The sequence below is a fragment of the Euleptes europaea genome, chromosome 2 (assembly GCF_029931775.1).
Source record: "Euleptes europaea isolate rEulEur1 chromosome 2, rEulEur1.hap1, whole genome shotgun sequence".
In the NCBI taxonomy this organism is placed as follows: Eukaryota; Metazoa; Chordata; class Lepidosauria; order Squamata; family Sphaerodactylidae; genus Euleptes; species Euleptes europaea.
Window position 1 is genome coordinate 113309764 of NC_079313.1, and position 24443 is coordinate 113334206.

The 24443-nt window shown below is 44.8% G+C and overlaps 1 protein-coding gene across 1 annotated transcript; it reads right to left on the reverse strand.

Annotated features, from left to right (window-relative positions):
• Positions 1-9019: 9019 nt before the first annotated feature.
• Positions 9020-15049, reverse strand: ZHX3 (zinc fingers and homeoboxes 3). The gene is made up of 2 exons (XM_056844636.1): positions 12146-15049; positions 9020-9094 (listed from the first exon to the last, which is right to left on the reverse strand). Exons 1-2 carry the CDS (start codon positions 14907-14909, stop codon positions 9063-9065), a joined length of 2796 nt encoding a protein of 931 aa, XP_056700614.1. The 5' UTR covers positions 14910-15049; the 3' UTR covers positions 9020-9062.
• Positions 15050-24443: the final 9394 nt, after the last annotated feature.

Sequence of the window (24443 nt, forward strand, 5' to 3'; positions counted from 1 at the left end):
GGAGTACCTGAGCCAAAGCCAGCTCTGCAGGAGATAGAGCTCTTGCCACTGCAGTTGACTTCCTTGCTTTTTGGAGTCAAAGTTCAGCTACCACTATGGCAGGAAAACGATAGTGCCACTGTGAGCGGTTGGTTCATCGGTAGCTGCGGACCATCCAGGCCGGTGTGCCTCAAGGTGGGTACTGTTGATCTGCTCACATTTCCAAGCCAACCCACCTGCCCAGTCTGAGACTTCTCTGTTAATGGCTGATTTTGGGAAGATGACATTTATGCGTGGCTAGAACACCTCACCTCTTCTGAGTAATCATCTGCCAGCAGCTACAAAATTTGGGCATTTCTGTCCTCATCCTGAGAGGGCCAACAGGAGCAACTCATGTCATGTCGGATCGCCGCAGTGATGCCATCCCAAGGCCAGAACTGAATATTTATTTAGGTTGCCAAACTGTGAGGGGGGGTGGCGGCCAGTGCATTCCAGTCTCCAACAGTAAGCACCAATGTACACTGCAGTATTTACTATATGTGTTTGTCTGACTCTTAAGAGGACTTTAGTCCTGCCTAACTATTATGGATTGTGATCAGATGGCTGTTGGGGGGATGGATCAGACAAACCAATAAAAGCCTCAAGTTAACTTGTATTGGATCCTTGTATTTTAGGGGAGTAGAGCAGGGTTTCTTACCATGGGGCCCATGGACAGCTGAGTTTTTCAGAAAATGGGCATGGCCATTATGAGACCCGGCTTGCTACTGGCTGTCCGCATTCAAACTGAAAGGGTTTTCCATGGCTGCAGTAGCAGCCACGGCTGCTGGAATAGCAGGACGACCTGCCTTTCCTTAGTCTGTGGTTCCATTTCTCCCTTCTCCCTCCCTCGGGGTTTCTTTCATTTCTTTCTTTTGCTAAGTGAGGAGGGGGAACATTGTGTGGCCCTGCCTCCTTTGGCAGCCGTTTTGAGTTTGGCTCCACAGGCTGCCGTTTTGGGGTGGTGCTTCCCGCCCCTTCTCAAAACCCCAAAGGTGCCTGCAGGCTGAAAAGGTTGGGGACCCCTGAAGAAGAGCAACGGCAAAAACAAAACAAACCCAGCTAGATCTTTCTTTTTGTTACTCGTTTTTGGGTCATGGGGCTGACATGCAACGTTTCCAGTTTTGGAATACCCCTTTCGTCTAGAAAAATTGACCAGTTGCTCTGCATCCTAGCCAGTTCTGTGATACTCACTTGCAAGACAGTTTACTTTTAAAAGGCTGCTTCTGCTGTTGTCGTGGTTGTATCCAGCGGGAATTTGTTGCCCCTCCCTGCTTGTAGTGGTGACAGAGTTAGTGGAAGATACCAGATGGCTCAAAAAGAATAACCAGGGCAGTTTGGTCCTTGCTGTAGAAGATAAGGTTGCAATGGGGGTATTCAGTGTGAGGCTGCTTTCGCTCGAAGCCAATGAAACTCAATCAGCAGTTATCGGCCATCAAACCTGCTCCCATTGGCACTTTGGCACCGCACGGATAACAAGTTTTAGCTTTCACTTCAGGTCAGAAGAATGAACACTGAAAAGTGGTCTAATTGAGCAGGAAAATCCATTTTGCTTTGCTCCCAAGTTTGAAATTTAGAGCATGCACCCTTGACTGACTAATATAATTTAAGACCATTTTAAGCTTCTTTTTAAAAGCAGGTAGGCGGCACTGCGAAGTACTGCTTAATGCCCATACAATGTAGCTATTATGCTTGGAGCTACTGCCCCAAGCATCTCAGCTGCTTCTGCACACCACAGGAAGCTCCTGCTTTTTGGGGGGTGGGGGTTGCAGGGGAGGCTTTGGGCATCGCTCAAAATGTTTGTGTGCTTGAGTGTATTGCATGCTGTAGCTGTTTCTCCCAGCCCTGGGAGGAATGTGGAATCCTAAAGAGATGGCCAAGGTAGAATCGCATCCTTAAGCAGACATGTGCAATCAGAGTTGTTGTGTGTACCTCTAAAGCAGGGGGTCCAACTGTACCCTAGAGGCTCAAGGCTGTCCAGCGCTGTGAAGGGCTACGATGGTGTCATACCACATCAATTTTATTTACATATAATTTAAAGTCATTTTTTTCTGCAGGGAACTTCAGAGCACACGAACGCAGATTCCCGCAGCATGGGTTTATTCTTTACAATTGTCTTTTTATTTTTAAAAAATGTTTCCTGCCATCACACTGCCAGAGAACTTCCCTATTCTTTTTGGCTAAAATCATAACACATTCTAAACTAAACTTAAGCTGGTTTCAGTGGGGGGGGGGAAGAGTGCTTAGTTCTCTTAACAACGAGATGTAAAGTTGCCCAAACAAAATCCCGGAAGACTCTTCTGCGGCTCCGGGTGAGCTGCCCATCGCTCACTTTGTGAGGCCCTCATCCATGTTCTCTCCTCCTTTGCATTTCCCCCTTATTCCTTCCCTTCTGATTCTTAGCATCTGCTCCAGCATTTCGACTTCCATTCTTCAGTGTAGCCGAATAATCGGCCTCTCCAAAGGTTTCTCAATTCCTCTGCCCCGGCTGGTATCCTGGGGACCCAGCATCACTGCCTCATCTGACAACCAGCACGCCAGACTTCTGTTTTATTAACATGCAATGGTATCCGCCCGCCCCCCATACAAGAAGTACTCAAAGGTTACAGTTTTTTCCTTATCGTTTATTTAAGAACAACCAAAAAAAAGTCTCATTTCACCAAACTGTACAAGCAAGCACTTTCCCCACTCTCTTAGCCACATATACAAAATGAAGGGAAACTTGCAGTTCACTTCGCAGAAGTGGCATCGTTGCTGAACAAGAGCGAGTGACGTCCTAAGGCAGGCACCGGTTCCCTCCACCAGAAGAACCGGCGTCCACCCGCAGTTTCAGCTTTTTTCCTCTTCAAGAAGTTTTACCAAAAGTACAAAAGAACCTCTTTTTTTTTTACATAGTTTGTAAGTTAGCCCTACCAAAAAAGTTACAAAAAATGGAGCCCCCCTACCCAAGCGACATCAGAAACCAGGTGAGGTAGCCCATTGCGAGAAAGGCCACCTTCTATAGAGGCCCTTCACTGCTACATCATGGTGACCTTGCGGATTAATCAAAACACTAGAAGTACTCAGCATTTCATGATAGGATATATATCAAAAAGTAGGTTCTCCTCAGCCTGCAAAGGCAAAGTGCTCAGCAATCTACTCAGAAGACAAACTGACAGAGCTGGTGTAGCACTGCAGATCTGCCAGACATTCAAACTGCCTATCGGGACCTTTCAGTACGAAACATGCTACCCTCTCCCCAAATTGGGGTGGGGGGTGGGGTGGGGAAGAGGGTTGCTCTCATTCAGACATGACGTATAAGGGCAACAAGTTTTGCACTAGAATAGATTGCTAGCAAATTCCGAAGGGCATCAGCTGTTGGTCTTATGGTAGCTGCTTGTTTCATAAGAGCATCTCCTTAATGTATCAGCAGGAGCAGGATACCACCGTTCTGCTGTTACTAGAGACTCACAGATAAGATACTGATGCCGAGTAAAAGTGGGAGCCCTTCGACTGTTGTGAAAAAATCTTTACGCTAACCAGAAACAAGAAAGATGCCTGATCTTTTGGCTTTAGAGGCACTTCAGGCCTGTTTTACACAATACTCAAACTGCAAGCATGCATCACGTCCTCGTGATTCATCTCCACTGCTCTCTTATGGCAACTCTCATTATGCTTGCAGGGGAGACCCGAGTCTAGACACGCCAAGTCTAGAGCATGCCGGCCGCAGCCAGACACCCAAGCACATTTTCCACACTTCTCTTCAACTGGTATGGTATAAGCCACTTCAGGTGTTCCTAAGCCATGGCATACCTTCCCTTCTGCCATACACGTTTCTTTTAAAAACAATTATTAAGAGGTAAATCTGGTTCCTGACAGGTGTGTGCATTTCAGCGCTGCTTCCGGAATCTGAGACGCACTGTCAGCCAGAGTTCTTTAGTGCCAGGAAAGAGAGCAGACATCCCTGGGTACACAGACACAGGAATCCTGCCAGCATCTGCCCGACGTTGGGCACAATCCATCAGGAATTTCAGCGCAGGCTCCACTGAAGGAGCTGCACAAGGGCATGGCTGCCATTTAGATCAATGGGGTTTACACAGGATGAATTCTAAAACAGACTGACTGCCGGGTCCCCTTGCCAAAAGAGTATGTGTTTATTCCTTTGCAGGCAGGGTGGACAACTCCTTACTGATCCCCCTTGATTGCCATTCCATTATTAACCATTTTAGTGTGTGATTCCCAATTCCAACGAGTGGTTCAATCACACTTTTTTTAAGAAGCGTTTTTCTCAGGAAGGATGACATTAAAATTCTAGTATGACTAATAAATACCATACGAAGGGACGCTGTGTGCTTGCAGCTGAATACGCTCCAATCCCTTCCCATGATCTAAAAACATCCTGCATTCTCATTCAGAATTCCCCATATCCTCACATTTCATCGGCCATGCTGCTGCTTAGAAATGGGAAATTGTGGAGGTGGGGTGGGGAGGGAGTAATGGGGGTGTATGAGATTTCAAATGATCAGGAATGACACTATAATCTCGCCTGTTGACGAGCAGCTCCAGATTCGAAACGGCCCATGAAGGCTGCTCGTTGTAGAGTAGTACCATCACATTAATATTCCTCTGATCTGACAAGCCACACGCAGCACCCGTCGAGCCAACGTGTCTACTGAGCACCACCGGCTGGTCTCAACGTTTGAGAAACAAGAGTTTGGCCCCAGCCGTCAGCCCGTGTTTACACAAGGAGCTGCATTAGCAGTATTAAAAGCCTGTGGCTTCACAGTAAGCTAAAGAAAGTGCAGCTTTTAAAGTACAAATTCTGACTCAAAGAGCAACTACGGTAGGGTGAGTCAGTACTATTCCAATCTGATTTGGGCTCAGTGACTGCTAGGTTTGTTTCTATGCACACGATCCTTAACGGGATGGTGAATATGTGCACAACTGTAATGTAAATTCAGAAAACACCACTAAAATGTGAGGAGTTACAGTCTGGTAAACAGTAATCAAAGTATTTAATCCGTCCTATCTCATCCTGCCCCACCTTGGTAAAATATGGGGCCAAGAACAGGATCCATTATGAGGAACCAGAAAAACCCTTTTAGAAAACTGTGAACGTTAACAACCTATAAAATTAAGCGCCTTGTCTAATAAACTTGCATATTACAAACTAGTCAAATGGGGTTTCTTCCTAACCAGCAAGTTCCAAGACCTTTCCAAGAAAAAAAGGAGTGGGGCTTACAAAAATTGATAAGTGTATGCGTTTCTGATTCTCAAGCATTTGACTTTTACAACAGTGATTCAGGCTGAAATCCAAAGAAATATTTCCTGGGAGTAAGCCCTGCTGAATAAAATGGAACTAACTTCTGAGTAGCCCTGGTTAGGATTGCTCCCTTAGACTGCGTACAGGTATCAGTGGGGGGGACACAACCCTGAATATTAATTTGTTTCACCAGCAATCATTCTGCCTCCAGCCATATTAAATTTAACTACCACACAGCAATGGGGAAATCAAGGACAAAATCCTACAGTCCTTCCTCCACACAAGAACCTGTTCACACAAACCACTTTGAATGCTTATATGTAGTTGTAGAGATAAATGACTTATTAAAAGGCCCGAGCAAAATTGTGGGTAGTGCTTCCTGTAACAAGAAATGCCTCTGCAAAACCACTAAGAGGAGATCAATATCTGCAACTACCGATTTGCACTTGAGGTTTGCTTCAAAACCTGTGCATTTTGCTAAGTAGAAAACACAAGATGACACTAGAAACTGTACTGTAATTCCCCACTCCGTAGAATGCAATCTCTTGAAATCCCCAAACCTAATTAAAACATAGCAGATTTGAATTTAAATTGAAATAATGCAGGAGATTATGAACTAGTACAAACTATCAAGTTGGCTGAAAACCAGGCACCTGATCCCACATGTATGGGAACGTATCTTCCCTGCAAGTTGATTCTTTAATTCAGTTCAGTGGATGGGCATTATTCTGTTTATACCTGTCTGCTCACAGAGCTGGTCCCCTCCAAAGGAGTGAAGTGAACAAGGGCTGCCAACTGGAATTCACACACCCACAAAGCACCAATGACCGCTTTGACCTTTACACTTCACTCACTTAAGATTTGGGCACACGCATTACTGATGTCTCTGTTGCGATAGGTGTGGGGTGTTGGGTGCTCGCTTGTTGCATGCAACAGAAACGCTCTGCCGCAGACCCAGGCTCAACCAGCTCTCTCGTGAGCTAATGCAACACTCCTTGATAGTACACTTCTCCTTGCAATGAATTTGACACATTACCTTTCCTCTAAATTGGAGGGGGGGTAGTAATTGGCCCTGCCCAAAGCTTTGCCTGAACTTGCAGTCCTGGCTTACAATGGGATTTTTTTTTTTTTTTAGCTTGCTACTAAGCTTGCCCACCCCTAATTATCCACCCATGGAACTGAATCTCTCCACCAGCAGAACTGCAACTTTAGTAATCCACTTATGCAGGTAAACTGAGCAATGGCTGCTGCCCGTCAGCCGTCAAACCTCTCAGGTGTACATGAAACCCACGCACTCTTGAAAGAGCTAGCTCCATTATGGCACAATCTCTACACGTACATCTCAATGGAGACTCTAGGCATAAAATAATTATAACTGTACTGTATATGTGCATATGGATATAAACTTGCATGTAAGAAAGTCCTGGAAAGCAAGGGGCAGCCTAACACGAATTGCTCTCATACCAGCTCTACTGGTGTGAACAGGGCTGCTCTTGCACTTGAGAGGCTCTGTCTTGTTTCCTATTCACTACAATGGGAACTTATCTGCATACATTCTCTGAAAGCGTCATTGTCCCTTGAGAGCCAGTGTGGTGTAGTGGTTAAGAGCGATGAACTCTAATCAGGAGAACTGGGTTTGGTTCCCCACTGCTCTACATGAAGCCTGCTGGGTGACCTTGGGCTAGTCACAGTTCTCTTCGAACTCTCTCAGCCACACCTACCTCACAAGGTGTCTGTTGTTTGGGGGGGGGGGAGGGAAGGCAATTGTAAGCCGCATTGCGATTCTCTAAAGGCAGAGAATAGCGGGGTATAAAAACCAACTCTTCTTCTTAAGCTACTAACCTGGGGCACACATTGCCTAAGCATCGACTATCTTTGGATTCAGGCCACTTCCTTGCTTTGATCTGTGCAGCTTTCAAGCCTTCGCAATCCCAAGACAGACCATTTTGCACGAGCATGGAACACACAGCACTGGATGAAGAAGAAGGAGGGTTGGTTTTTACATGCTGACTTTCTCTAGCTTTTAAGGAGAATCAAACCAGTTTACAATCTCCTTCCCTTCCTCTCCCCACAACAAACACCTTGTGAGCTGAGGGGCTGAGAGAGTTCAGAGAGAACTGTGACTAGTCCTAGGTCACCTAGCAGGCTTCATGTGTAGGAGTGGGGAAACCAACCCAATTCACCAGATTAGAGTCCAACGCTCCTGTGGAGGAGTGGGGAATCAACCCCCTTTCTCCGGATTAGAGTCAACCACTCTTAACCACTACACTACTTAACCACTACACTGGCTGAGTTGCCATGATGCTTCTTAAGAACAACATGGAAGGACAAGAGGCCTCTGAGCTATCAGAACTGGACAGAATGAACCACCAAGGGCCTGTCAGCTTCTTAGCAGGAGGCTTACCATAAAATACATAAACATACGAAGTTGCCTTGTCCAGACCATACTGCTCAGTAACATTCACTCAGACGACAGTGCCTCTCTAGGTTCACAGCTGGAGACAGACCTTTCTAAGCACCTCTACCAAACACCTTTAACAGGAGAGGCTGGGGAGTTGCCTAGGACCTTCAGATGAATGTTCAGCACAACTGCAATCCAAAGTCAGGACCTGATGCTACACCTAGACAAGATTCTTAAGGCCTATGCACATGCAAAAGCATATACTGCCTGCCCAGCAGAACAGCTAATTAGTTAGTGCTACCGATCCCCTGTATTCAAATAAATACTTCCTTTCTGCTACAAGTAAAATCCTGGCAAGTTAAAGATTCCATACAAAATGAAGTCAATTAAATAAAACCCTTTCCGAACAACAAGGAGCCAGATAATAGTATATGCACGGAAGATGGTGCACTTCATAGCTTAAACTTGTCAGCAATTTATTCCAGCTAATCAATGGCTAGAATGACGACACCTCAACAAAAGTGAAGTATGAGATCTAAACAGCTTTGATCCATACAGGGAGGTTTTTATAAGTAAAATGTGGCATCTGCCAATCAAATTTCTAATCACAATTATTTCAGAGTGTATTTTTTTTTCAGTAGCCTTCTCAGAAAGAAGTTTTTTTTTTATTTGTACAATTGGGAAAAAACTAGGTTAGGATCAACAAAAAGAATTATATTGTAGACTTGATTAACAGGTGCATCTTATTTGGAAGGATAATGTCACATTATTTCACATGTAGGACAAAATCATACCTGATGCCAACTTTGGGTCCCCTCACCCCCACCCCAGGTTTCTTCCATGATGCTCAAAAAAAAATGGTTCTAAATATCCTCATTCTTTTGGTTTTGTATACGACTTGGTACACTGTTCATCACCCACACATATACTCGAATTCCAGAGCTAGGGACCCAAATATGAGAATATATGCAATGATCCAGCTTTCAGAGAACTCTAAAAATGTAAAATATATTGTGCCAATGATAATTCTATGTCTATGAAAAGAGTATGTTTAACACAATGCCCAAGATTCATGATCCTTCTGAAGGCCAGCTGGTAATTTTAAAAAGTTGATTCTGATGGATACGAAGTTCGAAGGGGGGGGGAGAGGAAGTCCGCTGGAAAGGAAAATAGTCCTATGCCCGAGGGGAGAGAAAAGGATCTTGCAGATGCTAGGCTCTGCTCTGCTCCTATGCTAGATTCCAAAGGCCCCCAAGGTCTTTGTGATTGCTATCCCCACCCCCAATGTCCTTTGTGGAAAAGAAGATCTTGGCATGGTGGCAGTGTTTCCACAGGTCCTTCTACTGCAGAGATTCCAGCCGGCCCCACAGCTGCTGAGTCTTCACAAATTTAACAGCACATCCTTCAAAGGGAGGCAGCCCCGGTTCCGTCGGTTTCTGAAAACAAAAACCGCACAGACTCATGCATCACAGTATACTTTATAACACTGGGAAAGTCAGCAGGCAGAAAGGCTAAGAAAGTTGAACAAGCAAGGTCACCGTGACCTCAGCTGTTCTGCAGAAGGGGGGAAAGGAACTGATGGGGGAAAATATGCTTTAATATGCCTGTCTGCTGCTATCGGTGACCGATTAGAGCTCTTCCTGATTTTTCCTCAAGTTCTGTTTACGGTGGTGGGGTTTTTTTCTCTCCTCCTCCTCCTTCCAGCAGTCCAAAAATTCCCTGCCCCCTGAAGTGATTCAGCCCTTTCTCCCTCGCTGCCCCTTAGACTGGGAACTCCGTTCAAGAACACGCACACAGGGCAGCTTCTCCCTCTACAAAACAAACTTTTCCATGAAGCTCTTTGTGCTCATCCACAAAATCAAGATGTAACCTAGGTGCGCATAACTGCATTTGCACACAGTTGCCCCTTTTTGCCTGTCCCTTTGTCAAACCCCTCCCTGTCGAAAGATGCTGGAAAATCTGTGCTTGGAGGATGCGAGCATTTTGAAAATGCTAATAAAAGCCATACTGGGGCGGCGGGGTGGGGTGGGGGCAATTTGGATCAGGGATGTGCAGTGAGGATGAGCGGTTTTAACACTCTCCCCACCCCAAGCAGTTCTGTCAATCAAAGCCCCATGAGGAGAGGGGAGAGAACAGCAGTTAAGCCACATCTAATCCACACAGCCCCTCTCCCTGTGGCTTCCATTACTGTTGTCAAAATGGCAGGAATATCCAATTACAGATCTCCCAATGATGTGCCTGTTTTGACCCATAGATCACAAGCAAAGCTTGTGGGTTTGTGTTCCACGTGGTTTACAAAACAGAACACAGAAAGAGGCACACAGTGAAGGACCGGATGCAGAGCCGGTATCAGCAGCCAGCAAGGTGGGGCAGATGCTGACGCTTGAGGACTTCCCAGAGGCCCACTCAGAGCCATAAACTTAATGTCCCTGCTGTGAAATAACAGTGCTTCTTTTATAAAGCAAAAGTCCAATGGCCCCTTGAAGACCAACAACTTGCCATTGCATGCTGCAGTAAAGGGCAGAGATTCAGATTTCAGATTGCAGCAGAGTAGGGAAATAAAACAAAGATCTAGAGCAGGCTTGTCCAAACCGCAGCCCCCGGGCCACATGCAGCCCTGGACGGCTATGAATGCGGCCCAACACAAAATCGTAAACTTACTTAAAACATTATGAATCAGCTATCGTTAGTGTTTGTGTATTTTATGTGCGGCCCAAGACAATTCTTCCAGTGTGGCCCAAGGAAGCCAAAAGATAGGACACCCTTGATCTAGAGGCACCTTCAAGACCAATGACATTTATTTCAGATAGATACATGATGAAAAACCTTACTGGGGAATTTTATGTAGTAGTTTGAGGGGGGGTGTCAAAGTTTGGTGTGAGTCACACTATGAGTCTTTCAAGTGTAAGCCTTGAATGGCCTTGGGCCCACATCCCTGCAGGGGTGCCTCTCCCACTATGCTCCGCTGCAAAAACTTTGCTCATCTGAGCAAAGGCTTCTGAAGGTGCAACCCTGCAAATGAGCAAAATCAACAGCCATCCATACGTTTGCATTTTTAGTGGTCTCTCTGACGTTATGGAACGGTCCTGCCTGAGGAGGTCAAGGAAGGCTTCCACACCTCCATCATTCTGCAGAATGTGCAAAACCAAAATGTTCAGTATGGTATTTTATAAAAGAGATTAGAACTGCAGACAAATGAGCAGCCCAAGAGGGCGCCTTTATAACAGTCCACAGCATTGATTACTGTAGGTGTCACCTGATTTGACTGCATGATGGTTATCTTGTATTATTTATAGTTTGCCTACCTGTATTATTTATAGTTTGCCTGCCTTGGATAGTTCATTGCTCGCATTGTTCCCTCATTTTGTAATCTTAGTCCTATTGCATTGTTCATCAGCTGTCTGATGCTGTCTGATTGCAGACGATAAAGTAAATACTAAAACATCTCAGCGTAAGAGGAAAAGGAAGGAGCTGATAAAGAAAAGTTAGGTGTGAGTCCTGTCAGAGCAGGGGGTCATAAAAGCACGCAGTAATAAAACCAGCGAAGACCACAGCAACAATTCACACCAAGCCTTGACTCCTCCCTCCCCCTTCCCTTCTCATAAAATTTCCTTGTACAATTTCCCTTCACACAGCTATAGGGATGCCAGGCTCTGATGCTGGGACAAGTGGGAACAATAATATAAATACTATACAGTTAGAATGGCAGGAGTGTTTAGAATGAAAAGAAAAGGCCAACTTGATCATAAAAACAATGGAAGTTATATCTCAGTTGTAAATGTCTTAAGCATCTAATGTTATGAATTGGAATGGGAGTTAGGAGGGAACAAAAAGCACTTTTTAAAAAAGGGTCTTGGGTTGTTTTTGAGGAATTTTAAATATACTGCGCTTGACAAACTGTGGGACCGGCCTGAGTTAGGAAACAACATGAGCTCTTTTGCCATGTTAACTTCGCAGTGTAGTAATATACTAAGCCACCTTTCCACTGAAAGCCAAGCACTTGCACTAGGGTTGCATCCACAGGGTCATGATTTTCTGTGTTGCTTTCATGCAACCAAGAAAGCAAACTTTTGTATGATGTGCAGAGGTATGTAACACCCCACATAAACAAAATTAATCTCTAAAGAGCTTTCGGTTACTGATTTTTCCTCCCCAGGGATTTCCCCCCCCCCCGGTGTGTGTGTGTGTGAAGTTCCTTCAAGTCACAGCTGACTTACGGCGACCCCTTTTTGGGGGTTTTCATGGCAAGAGACTAAAAGAGGTGGTTTGCCAGTGCCTTCCTCTGCACAGCAACCCTGGTATTCCTTGGTGGTCTCCCATCCAAATACTAACCAGGGCTGACCCTGCTTAGCTTCTGAGATCTGACAAGATCAGGCTAGCCTGGGCCTGCTCTCATTAAATTAATTTTCAGGTGCTGGAATATGGCCTGCTTAAAGCCAGAGCAGTCACACTGCAGAAACAGCGATGGAAGCAATCAAATTTCTTACCCAAATGTCCTGCGGGCAGAGGACCATCTACAAGCTCTGAACTGCCTTCTTGACCTCCAGGCTCCCAGGATTCACTGTTCTCAGAAGCCTCGGAAAAGGCATCCAACGTTCCTTTGTGGCTGGCGGCTGGCTCGCTAATGCTTGAGCACTGATCCTCGCTGCCGGTATCTGATACGGGCCTGTTTTCTTCTTCCAGCCTTTCAGCAAACCATATCCTGACCTGTCCAGGGGACATCTGAGTTCTCTCACACAAACCTGGGAGATCATCTTCATAGAGCATCTTGTTCTTTTGATAGTAGTCCTGGAGGATCTCCACCTTGGCATCACTGGGGCCGGCCAAGCCTTTAGGAAAGATGCCTCGCTTGTAGTTCTCATACCATCTCAAATTTCCATTTTTTAAACCATAGCGGCTATCCCCAAACCAACGAATCACTTCAGCCCTGGGGAGACCTGACTCCAAACACAATTTGTCATATTGTTCATTTGTAGGCCGCTGGGTCTGCACAAAGAGTTGTTTAAGCAAGTGTCTTTGCTGTGCTGTTTTTTTACCACTTAGTTTGGGTTTCAGGGGTGCAGCTGGCTTGCTAGGAGAACTCTCTCTTTGATCGTCGACACTCAAGCCCGACAACTCGCTTTTGCCATTCGACTCGGTCACTTTCAGATTCTTCAGATTGATTTTTATAGGAGTCACTTTGCGCTCGCCTGGTTTTTGAGTGCTACTGGCTGCATCCAATGAACCATTTTCACTTGAAGCTCTCAAGTCATCTGAGGAGTCTTCTTCAACAGAGTCGTCTTCAGCATCATCCGCCACTGGCTGGGCTGCTTCTTTGACAGCCTGTCTTTTCCTTTGCTCTGAAAACCAGCTGTCGATTTCTCTCCTTGTCATTTTAGTTTCACTCCTCAAGCGGTCCACTTCCTCTTCTGAAGGAAAAGGATCTTGTGCAAAGCTGCCTTCCAATGCCTTCAGTTGTTCAGGAGCCCTCTCCTTATATTTTGTAGCGGAGAAATCAGGGGTCTGATGCCAGGATTGCCGACGGGTCGGGGTATGAGCTGCAGGCACTGCTGCTGCTGTGGAGGGTAATTCTGAGGCTGTTTTGGGAGAAGAGGTGAAGGTAATTTCAGGTACTGAGTCAATGATTATTGTATCATCTCCAGCATAGTCAGCTCTGTCGCCTCTTACGTTTCTACAATGGTACCTCCTATCACTAAACCATTTCCGAACATCCTTTGGATTAAGGCCTGTCATTCTTGTCAGTCGCTCGACTTCATTTCGGCCAGGGAACTGATTCCTGCCGAAACTATTCTTTAGCGCCGACAGCTGGGGAAAAGACTTCTTGTTTTTGTATATGTTAGGGTCTAGGAACCCCTGTGAAGATATGCTTAGGCAAGCAGTGGGCTGTGTCTGAGAGGCACTGACCACTTTCACAGCTGATGCAGGACTAGATATGGACACAGCAGAGGGTTGCTTAGCTATCTGGGTCTTTGGAATGGAGGTTACTGCTATTGTGAGAGACGAGTTTGAACTCTGAAGCCCGTTGGTTATTATGGGTTGGGTCACCAGCACACTGCCAGCTCCTTCGGGTTTGCTGACAGAGTGGCCAGGCAAACTGGCCTGAATGAGATGCTTGACACTGTTAGGGCTTGCGACCAGAGGCGTATTCAACACTGTAATGGTGGGCTGGGGTACGGACTGAATCACTGTGTTGAACATTTTCTTCCGCGCATCTTCAATCTCCTCAGGCGACCAACTGATACCCTGTTTCAACCTCTGGGCTGTGAACCAGATCTTCAGCTGCTCTTCTGGATACTTCGTCACCACCGTCAAGTAGCAAAGCTCTGCTTTGGTAGGGTAAGGGAACTTATGGAAAGAGTTTTTCAGAAAACTGTTGGAGTCCATTGCGGCATTGTATGTTGGGATACTACTCAAGGGAATCATTACTTTGGGGAGGGATTTCGATGTGGGTAGTTGCTGCTGAACGTGCGGTTGCTGCTGCAATTGCACAAGTTGGGTGATGCCTGCTTGCAAAACAGGCACCTTCCCTACTATTGAGCCGTTGACAACAGGGGGTGGTTTGACTAAATTTGACTGAGTCGCTGGTGCAGGTCCATTGGTCAACGGCTGTTCACCACCCTTTTTCTCCGGATCACTGACCGGTTGACTAGACGCATTTTCTTTCAGTGTGTGGATTTTTTTCACTTCAGGTTTTGTTTTCATTATTTTCATAATGGGCGTTTTGGTAATGATAATTTCAGCCTGACTGTCTTGCCCTTCTTCGGGGAGATCCCCTGAAAAGACCTGGCTAGTGGAAGTGGTATCCCCAACGGTTTGCTCCACAATCACACGACTGCCTTGTTGTGCAACGTTGCAGATTAAGCTGGTTTCCCCAGCATGGCTCTCTGCATTGTGACAAGAAAGCTCTTTGTGGCTGTTTACCAGGAGACTGCACTGCACACACACAAACGAGGGGTCTTTGCTAAAGTCTTTGTGCTCAGAATCCAAGTGCCCAAGAAACCGACTGGCATCTTGGCAGCCGAAATCACAATACTTACATCTGTAAGTATCACCATCCACAATGCCTCTATGTCCATTGGACAGTGACCCACTGTTGTGGTTACTACTAATAGGTTCAGTAACAGGTGAAGCAGCAGCAGTAGCAGATAGCTGAAATCCTTCAACTCCAACAGAGGCTGACTGAGACTCTTGAAGTGCTAGTGTTTTTGTCGGTATCATACACGGCGTCGTAGACTTCCTTTTGCTGGCCATTATTGCAACTGATAGAGATTATTGAAACTTACACGTAAACCATTACTTTTTAAGAATGCTTTGCAGACTGAATCCCAGAAAATCCATGATGCCTGGAAACATGGGTGTCAAGTGTTGAGATAGCCATTTAAGTTTGCCATTGAATTTGAATCTGTGAAAACAAAGGAAGAGTATGCTACATTACAGATTTACACCAGCTACTAGCGTCAGCACTGTGTACATTTCAATATTCAGTTATGTATTATGTAGCAATTATGCAACTGATTAACAAGAGATAAGATCAGACCAGTTTAGGTGACTAGAAAGTTTTTAACAGTGGCGTTTATACATTCCATCAACAAGTTTGTCTAAGAGAATTCAGGAGAGACAGTTATGTGAGCAACACATTGTGATGGAATTGCTATTTTGGAGCAAACACAAACCAAAAATACAGAAAACCTTTGAAGAAGCCAGATCAGCGCTGTGGGGGAATTGTGTTTTTGATCTACTCTCAAACCACAGGGACATGACAATCATTCAGATTTTCAGAGCATTCAATTTTATTTATTTTTTGCTGTGAAATCACAGCTAACTTATGGCGACCCCGTAGAGGTTTCAAAGCAAGAGATGTTCAGAGGTGGTTTGCCACTGCCTGCCTTTGAGTCACGCCTCTAGTATTCCTTGGAGGTCTCCCATCTAAATATTTGCCAGGGTCGAGCTGAGAGTGTGTGACTGGCCCAAGGCCCCCCAGCAAGTTTCCATGGCAGAGTGGGGATTTGAACCTGGGTTTCCCCAGGTTCTTAGTTCGACACCTTAACCGCTACACCACACTGGTTCTCATTCAATGTATTACCTCCCAAAAACTTTAGAATGTAATCTTCAGCCAAAATTTCAACAATGACATTGATCGGATGCACTGAAACATGTAGTTCTCAAACTGGGATGAGCTACCTAAAATTGTTTAGACCCAAGGGGCAATTCTCAGCTGAAAGCAAAAAAATTAAATCCATCCTATGCCATGAGACAACAGTTAAAACAAGTATCATAACAAATATATCTGATATTACAACTGAACAAATAAACCTGGTATAGCAAACCAAGCCATAGAAAGTATGAGAAGCCACCCTAAAACTCACTGATCAGAACCAAGTATGAACACAGCAGATTTGCCACCCCTGGAACCAAAAACATTTTCAGAAACTGGTTTTATTTGTTAATTTTGTAGTGAAATGCACATCATAAAATGTTTTCGAAAGGGCGGGACTTCTCATTCTGCTGATCTTCTATTTGCCACACTGCCCAGCAGAGGGAGAAAGATTTAGATTTGCCATTAATACCACAATTCTCATAAATAGATAATCAGAGAATGGTCAGTTAACGATTCCTTTCAAACTTCAGAGAATGAAGAAAAAAAGCTTTAGGAAGGATTTACATGAGAAGGAGCAAGTGGAGACGTTACTTAACAGCTGAGTGATAGCAAACAAATATCAATTAAGAATTTTTAAAAACTTAATTATGCAATTGGTTCTTGTAGGTTATCTGGGCTGTGTGACCGTGGTCTTGGTATTTTCTTTCCTGACGTTTCGCCAGCAGCTGTGGCAGGCATCTTCAGAGGAGTAACACTGAAGGACAGTGTCTCTCAGTGTCAAGTGTGTAGGAAGTGTTACTCAGTGTTACTCCTCTGAAGATGCCTGCCATAGCTGCTGGCGAAACGTCAGGGAAGAAAATACCAAGACCACGGTTACACAGCCCGGATAACCTACAAGAACCAATGAACTCTGACCGTGAAAGCCTTCGACAATATTTTAATTATGCAAATTTACCTAGATGCTTTCTTAATCAATGTGTCAGGTTCAGGCGATCACCTGTAGCATCCCAACAGTAAACACACTCAGGCAGGCGATCCTGAAGCAGTATACTTTATTAGGAGCAAAAAGGTGAATATAAGATCTGACTGTATGGAAACAGGTTAAGGTTGCTAATGAGCACAATAGGGAAAGCTCTAGCTTAAAAGCACTTTAGCCACTAAAGGAAAACACAATGAGGTAAACCCGAGATAAGAATTTTCATGAAGCGTAGACCAAACAACTAGGCAGCTGCGGGAAGGGAAGTATACACAGTATTTACAGGCATGTGAACCAAGGTCGCTTGACACGGAGCCGGAGCCGGAGCCAGACCAGAACCAGCAATAGAAGCAGAGTCATGTCAAGGGATCAGGCCTGAACCAGCAAAGGACTGACACAATGCTTACATCAACATCAGCAAAAGACACTAGTTATATCTGTAGAAATTATTCAAGAGGGTGTGCCTTATTTTGGTTCTGTTTACATATATTTTAAGGCCAAGAGAACAAAATGCTTTTTCCCCCTCACCAGGAGGGCCACTTCCAATGGAATGCAATGGGGTTATCCAACCTAGAACTATTTTTGCTTCTATTCCTTCAGAACAGTTAGCCATAATCCTTATGGCAGACCGAAAACCTAGAAAAGGAACAGCAAGGCCCTACTGTTGTCACCTTCAGATGAACAACTATGCAGAAGTTCCTCTATGGAAAGGTCCACACCTTTGCACCTTCCTCATTATAACTCTACTCCAAGGGCCATTTTGAATGTAACCCTAGCCCAGGGGTCTGCAAACTGCGGCTCCCGAGCCACATGCGGCTATTTGGCCTGTTGAGTGCGGCTCTCCGAACTTGGTTCAGAGCCCCTGCTCTCGTTCCCGCTTGCGCCGGCAGCCGGGCTGCGGAGCCGGTGCACCTGAGAGAGCAAGCGAGCGCGAGAGAGCAGGCAAGTGGGCGCTCTCTCCCCCCCCCGCCGTGGAGAATGGCCAGGTCCACCTTTCCCTTGCCCTCAATGGTTGGGAGGCTAAAGCCTCCCCTCCCCTCTAGCCGCGTGATTGCTGGGCGGGCGGCTCGGCGGTTCCTCCCCCCCCGCCTATCAGCTGTTGGGCGGGGCGGGCTTCCTTTGGTAGACCTGGCCTTCGGCTGAGTCCTATTGGGAGGCCATGTCTACCCACTGGCTTTCTTGGCGGTAGACCTGGACTCCGAGGAGGGGGAAAAGTCCCCCTTCAGAGGCCAGGTCTACCAATTGGCTTCTATGGGCCTCCGGAGGCCAGGTCTACTGCCAAGAAAGCCAATGGGTAGAGCTGGCCTCCCAATGGGACTCAGCCAGAGGCCAGGTCTACCAATAGGCTTTTATGGCGGTAGACCAGGCCTTCAGACGAGGACTCCAGACGGGGAGGGGGAAATCAATAAATAAGATCACTATTAAGTATGATATCAAGTTTTATTCAGTGTACCTATAGTTTAATCAAGACTTAAAACTTTAATTAAAGTTTATTAAGTTAATAAACAGTGTACCTACCTATATAGTTTAAGAAATTTGGCTCTCAAAACAAATCTCAATCGTTGTACTGTTGATATTTGGCTCTTTTGACTAATGAGTTTGCCCACCCCTGCCCTAGCCAAAAGGGGGACTCATTCTGTGGCTCTTGGGGAGCCGCTCTGATATTACCATTCAGCAAAAGAGCCACATGACTCCCATAGGTCACACTACCAAAGACACATATACAGTAATATAAGATGTGCAAGTGGAGACCTGCAAGAATCCTGCGGAGTGGGTGCATGCCTTCCCCCCCTTTGCTTCCTTCCCTCTCCCTATTACTCTAACAAACTTCCCCCTCTTTCTTCCCTTCCCCTTCTCTGCTAGCCTACGCCCTCTGTTTTGCCCCCACCTCTTCTCCATCAATCTCCCCTCCCCTTCTTTATCAACCTATCCCCCTCTATTTCTCCTCCCTCTCCCCTCCCCTCCCCTTCCTGGCTGCAGCAGTTGAAGTATCAGGAAGCTGCTCTGGGATTGGAGCAGCTTCCCTATTGCCACGCACCATTACCTATTGGGTATTTGTTGGGAAGATTGTAGCTACTTATATCTCCCTACTATTGCAACATTTTCTCAGAAAAGGGCTGATGAAATTCTCATATGAAACGGTTGAATGATCTAGATATCCCGTCCCTACAGTGATGTTACTTTCCACTATTGAACATTAATCCTGCTCTACCTCTATGTGGCTTCTTCAATGTTTGTTCTACTTCGTAGTGGCCTTGTCCACGTTCAGTATCTCTACAGTATTCAGTCTCATTACGTGAACTTTGGTTTCCATATCATCGGTACTTGACTGTTCTATTATATTGCAATGTATTCTACTTGGTGTAGCTTTGGAAATAAGTCTATATAGTTTACTATTAAATACTACATTGACTTGTAGTTGGTCTTCACCATGTTTCTCTATCTGTCCATGATGTAGAGTTTTTGTGGTATGCATAGACTATCGTTTTTACATGGTATTTTAGCATATTTGAGCATATATTATAATCTATTAACAATTATTGTTCTGAATAAAAAGATTTAAAGACCTCTTGTATGTCTGCTCCATTGTTGGATAGTTGAGTGTTTTTGTAAACCGCCATGATCCTTCTCTTCTTGGATTCTTTTTTAAGTAGGTTCGCCAGAAGTCTACCAGGTTTGTTAGCATGTTCAAAGTATTTCTGCTTAACAAATCTCAACCTTTTTTGCATTTCCTGTTTCAGCTACATCTATTTGATGTTTCAAGTTTTGAATTTTCAACAAGTCTTTCAATTATTGTTAACTATACCCATTGTTTGGATGTTCTTTATTGTTACCACATTCATCTATTGTTACCACATTCATGCTGTGGTTTCTATTACTTTGGCATCCTCTGCCAACATGGCTGGGGTGGTTCCCAGCATCTTCCACTGCTGCAGCCAGGGCCAGAGAGATTCCCAGCAGCCGCCACCACAGCTCTCTGCAGCGGCTGCCACCAGTTGTACAGATGAATGCATTGTCTGCACCACCTAATTTATATTTTCATCTTCAATGTATTTTTTCAACATTTCAGATTTTTCTGCAAACCTGGGGGGTCCCCAAAATTTGCAGAAAAATCTGTTTATCCTCAATGTGTCCCCAATTCATGGATTTACATATCTGCAGAAGGGGGCAGACTTCGCTATTAGATACATAGATTAAATAATTAAACTATAACCTTCTAAACTGACAGATTATTTCTGAGTTGCAAGATTGTCTCTTCCTACAGCCCTTGGGTATCTGGAGAGAAGTGGAAGGCTTCCCTCTTGGCCTTGTTGTTCTCACCTCAGCATGAGGAACAGTAGCTCAAGCAGCAGAGAGAGACTGCCAAAGACACCCAGAGGAAAGCAAGCTGGTCTAACAGAAAGGTGAGTAGAGCCACCACCACCACCACCATTCCACTGTGGCCAGCTCGCTTTTTCCTGGGTGGTCATACTCTTTCTTCTCTGTGGCCAACACAGCCTCCTCCCAACTGGGATGAGAGTTCCGAGTCTGCAGAGAAGGGTGGACAGAGCCTTTCATTCCATCCCTGGCACAAGGCCCACACCTCAGGGAGGCTGCATATTACCCATACCCCCTGTCCCGGTGGCAAGAACTGTTTCAAGGTGGGAATCACGTGCCAATCACAAGCCTTACAGGGACTGCAGGCAAATGGCCTTGTTCACTTTCCTGGAACAGGGCACTTATGCCACATTGTGGAACAGTGGCCAGAAGAGCCACAGATGGTTCCTGAGCCATTGAACACCACTGCCCTAGCCACTTTTCCATTTGTACCTTCCACACACCTGGAATAATGCAGAAACCATGTGGGTCTTTGGCCTAGAGACTTTGTACTTCCCATCCTGGCATAGTGCTGATTCCACAGGCAAGAGATACACGACTGGCCACAGCCACTGTTATCCCAGCCACATAGCAGCCTCTCATGGAAAAGCAGCACTCACATAACCAGGATAGCATTTCAGGGCCCCCACAGTTTGAACAGTGTGTGCGTGTGTGTATTAAGTGCAGTCAAGTCGCTTTCCACTCAGGCGACCCTATGAATCAATGTCCTCCAAAACATCCTATCTTTAACAGCCTTGCTCAGGTCCTGCAAATTGAGGGCCATGGCTTCCTTTGTAGAGTCAATCCATCTCTTGTTGGGTCTTACTCTTTTCCTGCTGCCTTCCACTTTTCCTAGCATGATTGTCTTTTCCAGTGACTCTTGTCTTCTCACAATGTGACCAAAGTATGATAGCCTCCGTTTAGTCATGTTAGCTTCTAGAGTCAGTTCAGGCTCGATTTGATCTATAACCCACTGATTGGCTCCTGTACTGTTCATACCATGGTCTGCCAAAAAACCAAATTGCATTAAGGAATTACATGTGCTTTTGCTATTCTGAATTTACCATTTGATCCTACCTCTCTGAAACATTTTAAGATCCCAAGGGAAGCTGGATCTAAATGATTAAAAGCAATGATGATTAAAAGTAATAATGAGTGTCAATTACAGTACAACTAAGGAAATAGCTCAGATTCAATACGTTAAAAAACCTAAAAAGTACCAGTTAAATTGGGATATTAAAGCTTGATTCCCAAAAACAAGTTCATATTTGCCTGGCTTGCTCTCAGGTTAGCTTGAATTTTAGCACAGTGACAACATACCGGGCAAAATGCAATCCAAGGGACTGTTTGTACATGTCTCCACCCCCACCCCCCAGAACAGTTATATAAGCTCATGCAAAAGCCTGGCTCAGACTTGCATTTGCAACTTGAGTTGTGTACCGAGTAGACCAATCTTAACAGGATGTTTTTGATTACAAAGCAGACTGAAAGCTTGTACTTGCAGTGGTACAAAAGAACCACGGCTAAGAGCAACATTTCTCATTTAACATCAGAACAGGCAAAGTCTATTTTTACAATGTAGAGCGGGTTCATGTAAGATCCTTGCACATTTCCACTTTAACCCTTCTATTCACCTAAAAAGTTTTTTGAAAGAAACATTCAGATATTTTCTTCCTCTAACCTGTGCCACTTTCATACTATGTGTAGTCTTCTGCACGGAGGGGGTCACAGTTACCCTCTAGAATTTCAAACCCCTCCCCATCCTTTTTCTTTACTTTGAGGATTTTACTAAAAAGGAATTGGGGCCAGTTAGATCTCAATTAAAGTGGAGGCAAACAAAATGAAACTACCTAGATGCAACATAATGAAAACTCTCACTCAACACCACAATAACCACTTTATGTTGAGGTTACAGTCAAATTCAGGAGGTGTTAATTTTTTTGTACTTTTTTGCTAATTCATACTCCAGGTAGCTGTAAGCTGAAGCAAAATAAATGTTCGAATGGAAGAAAGCTACAACTGTGCAAAAAAGAAGTTATTTAAAAACATTTCAAACATTTCCTACAGAGGGTAGGACTGCACTGATGTCACAAAAGATAAAATTATGGTAATCAGATTGCTGGTGGCAACTGCTCTTCTTATGTTCAGCACAAAACCAAACACCTTCAGGATTCCACCGGGGAGCCTCTCCCTGGCCGATTCTCATTGTTCTTTTTCCTATATGAGGATTCATACCTGTGTATTTTTTTAAAAAAGGCTTTGTGTTGGAAGAGAATGGCAACGCTGATGTGCATTTCCATCCTGATGTACTGGGAAAGCAGTGTCCATCTCAAACATGGCAATCCAAGTTAGAGAATACACCTTGAAAGTCTGTTCATTCAAAAGCTTGAGACAAATGTAGAGACAGAAATTCTCTTCTCATTCAGCCGGGCAGAGGTGGACAATAACTCAACTTCTATTTGTTACAGCTGGTTCACATACACCAGTTTTAAAGACAGAACCACATGGGTTCAGCCCAGTATATAAAGTATATATACAAGACGTTGTCTGACAATACAACTCAGAATCATCAATGCTGAAGTCTGATAATATAACCTTCTGATAATATAATCTTGTCTAATTTTAAGAGTGGGGTGACTTACAAAAGTGACTGGGTATTTTTAATCATAATGTGTGAAGATGCCCCGGATCCCAGAGCCTAATATTAATCTTCTTTAAATTGTTTTAATATGTAATTTTTAGAATAATCCAGTCTTACTGCTGGAGTTATCCCAGTTATTTGGATGACAATAAGCAAACTGGAGCTGCCACTTATTAAGAAGATAACAACTTTGGAGGAAATATAAACCACAATTAAGACAATCTATAGATTATTATAGTTAAACTTCAACTATGTGCTGCTGGGTACAAATGCTCCCATTCTTTTCAGCTTGGTTGGATTTAAGTGGCTTGTTTCTAAATGTTTCATGGAATTAATGAGCTAGAGTTTGTAATGCAAAACATTTGGTCCGGCCAATGCCAAAATCTACAACTGGAAGATTAAAAGGCTGACCTTTTTCAAAGCCTTGCTTAGCAACTAAAGTTCAGCATGTGCCATAACCAAGCATGGATTCTTAAAATCACTTAGCACAGATTAATTTTTCCTTAACAGGCCCTTCAGAACCTAGACAATCTGAAACAGTGGTCTTCAACCTTTTCCAAACCAGGACCCATCTTTAATGCCAAGGCAACTGTGTGACAGAAAGTCACATGACAACCGTGAGATAAGAAGAGAAGGAGCCAAAAGTTAAAGAGCATTGGAAGACTCACTGGTGGAATTGGGGAGGGGGCTTGGCCTAGGGATGCCAGCCTCCAGGTGAGACCTGGGGATCCCCCAGAATTACAGCTCATCTCCAGACTACAGAGATCAGTTCCCCTGAAGAAAATGGATGCTCTGGAGGGTGGAACCTATGGCATTGTATCCCCACTGACAACCCTACTTCCCCATCTGCCGCTGGAGGCCAGGAGGGCCCTTGGTAAGCCTAGCTTGGCCAGAGGAAGAAAGAGAATGGAACAGAGTGCTTCGGCACAGAAGGGAAGCTCTAGCTCTGTCTATGCTAAAGAGAAATCCTCTCCACCACTGGGTGGTCACCCCTCGCTATCCTGTTTGCCCTCTTAACATGGCTCCTCTGCTCTCTATCCAAGTGCACTAGTAACATGCCTTCCCAAAAAAATCAGCAAAAATAAACATCATCTGCTTAGCGAGTTGTGTCCCAGCAAGTGAGGCTCTGCAACCCACTTGAGGGTATCAAACTATAGGTTGAAGACCAATTATCTGAAGCATGGTAATGGAGCAGGCATACTTTCATTAAGGTAAACTAAAGCCTCCTGACCTCTGGTTATGGAGACTCAGTGTACAATCAAAAATCTAAGATGTGGGTGCGACTCCACATCTAGCCCTTGGGGAAAGGCACTGGAGTCTCTCCAGCCATACCAGTTGTATACTTGTGAAAGGCCACTTGATAGCATGGGCACTCTCTCCCAGCAGAACCCCCAATAACTAGTTCGTTTAGCCCAGTCAGGATGGAGTCAGTGTATGGAGCTTAGCTTCCCAGCAAATAGACCCTCCTTGTGCTGTCTACATTTCTGGGCTCTTATCATCTTATATAAATTTCAATTAACCTTCACATGTGAAATGTTAATGGGGGGGTAAAGTTAGTATGAGCAGTATTATTACTGCAATCATATTATTATTGTAGAGCTGTATTTTTCAAACTGAAGTTTGGTTTCTGTGATGTCCAGTTTCTTTAAGGAAGAAGGCTGCATCTGGCACTTGATGGACCAGAAAAATTGGACTTTGCAAACCACAAAGTTG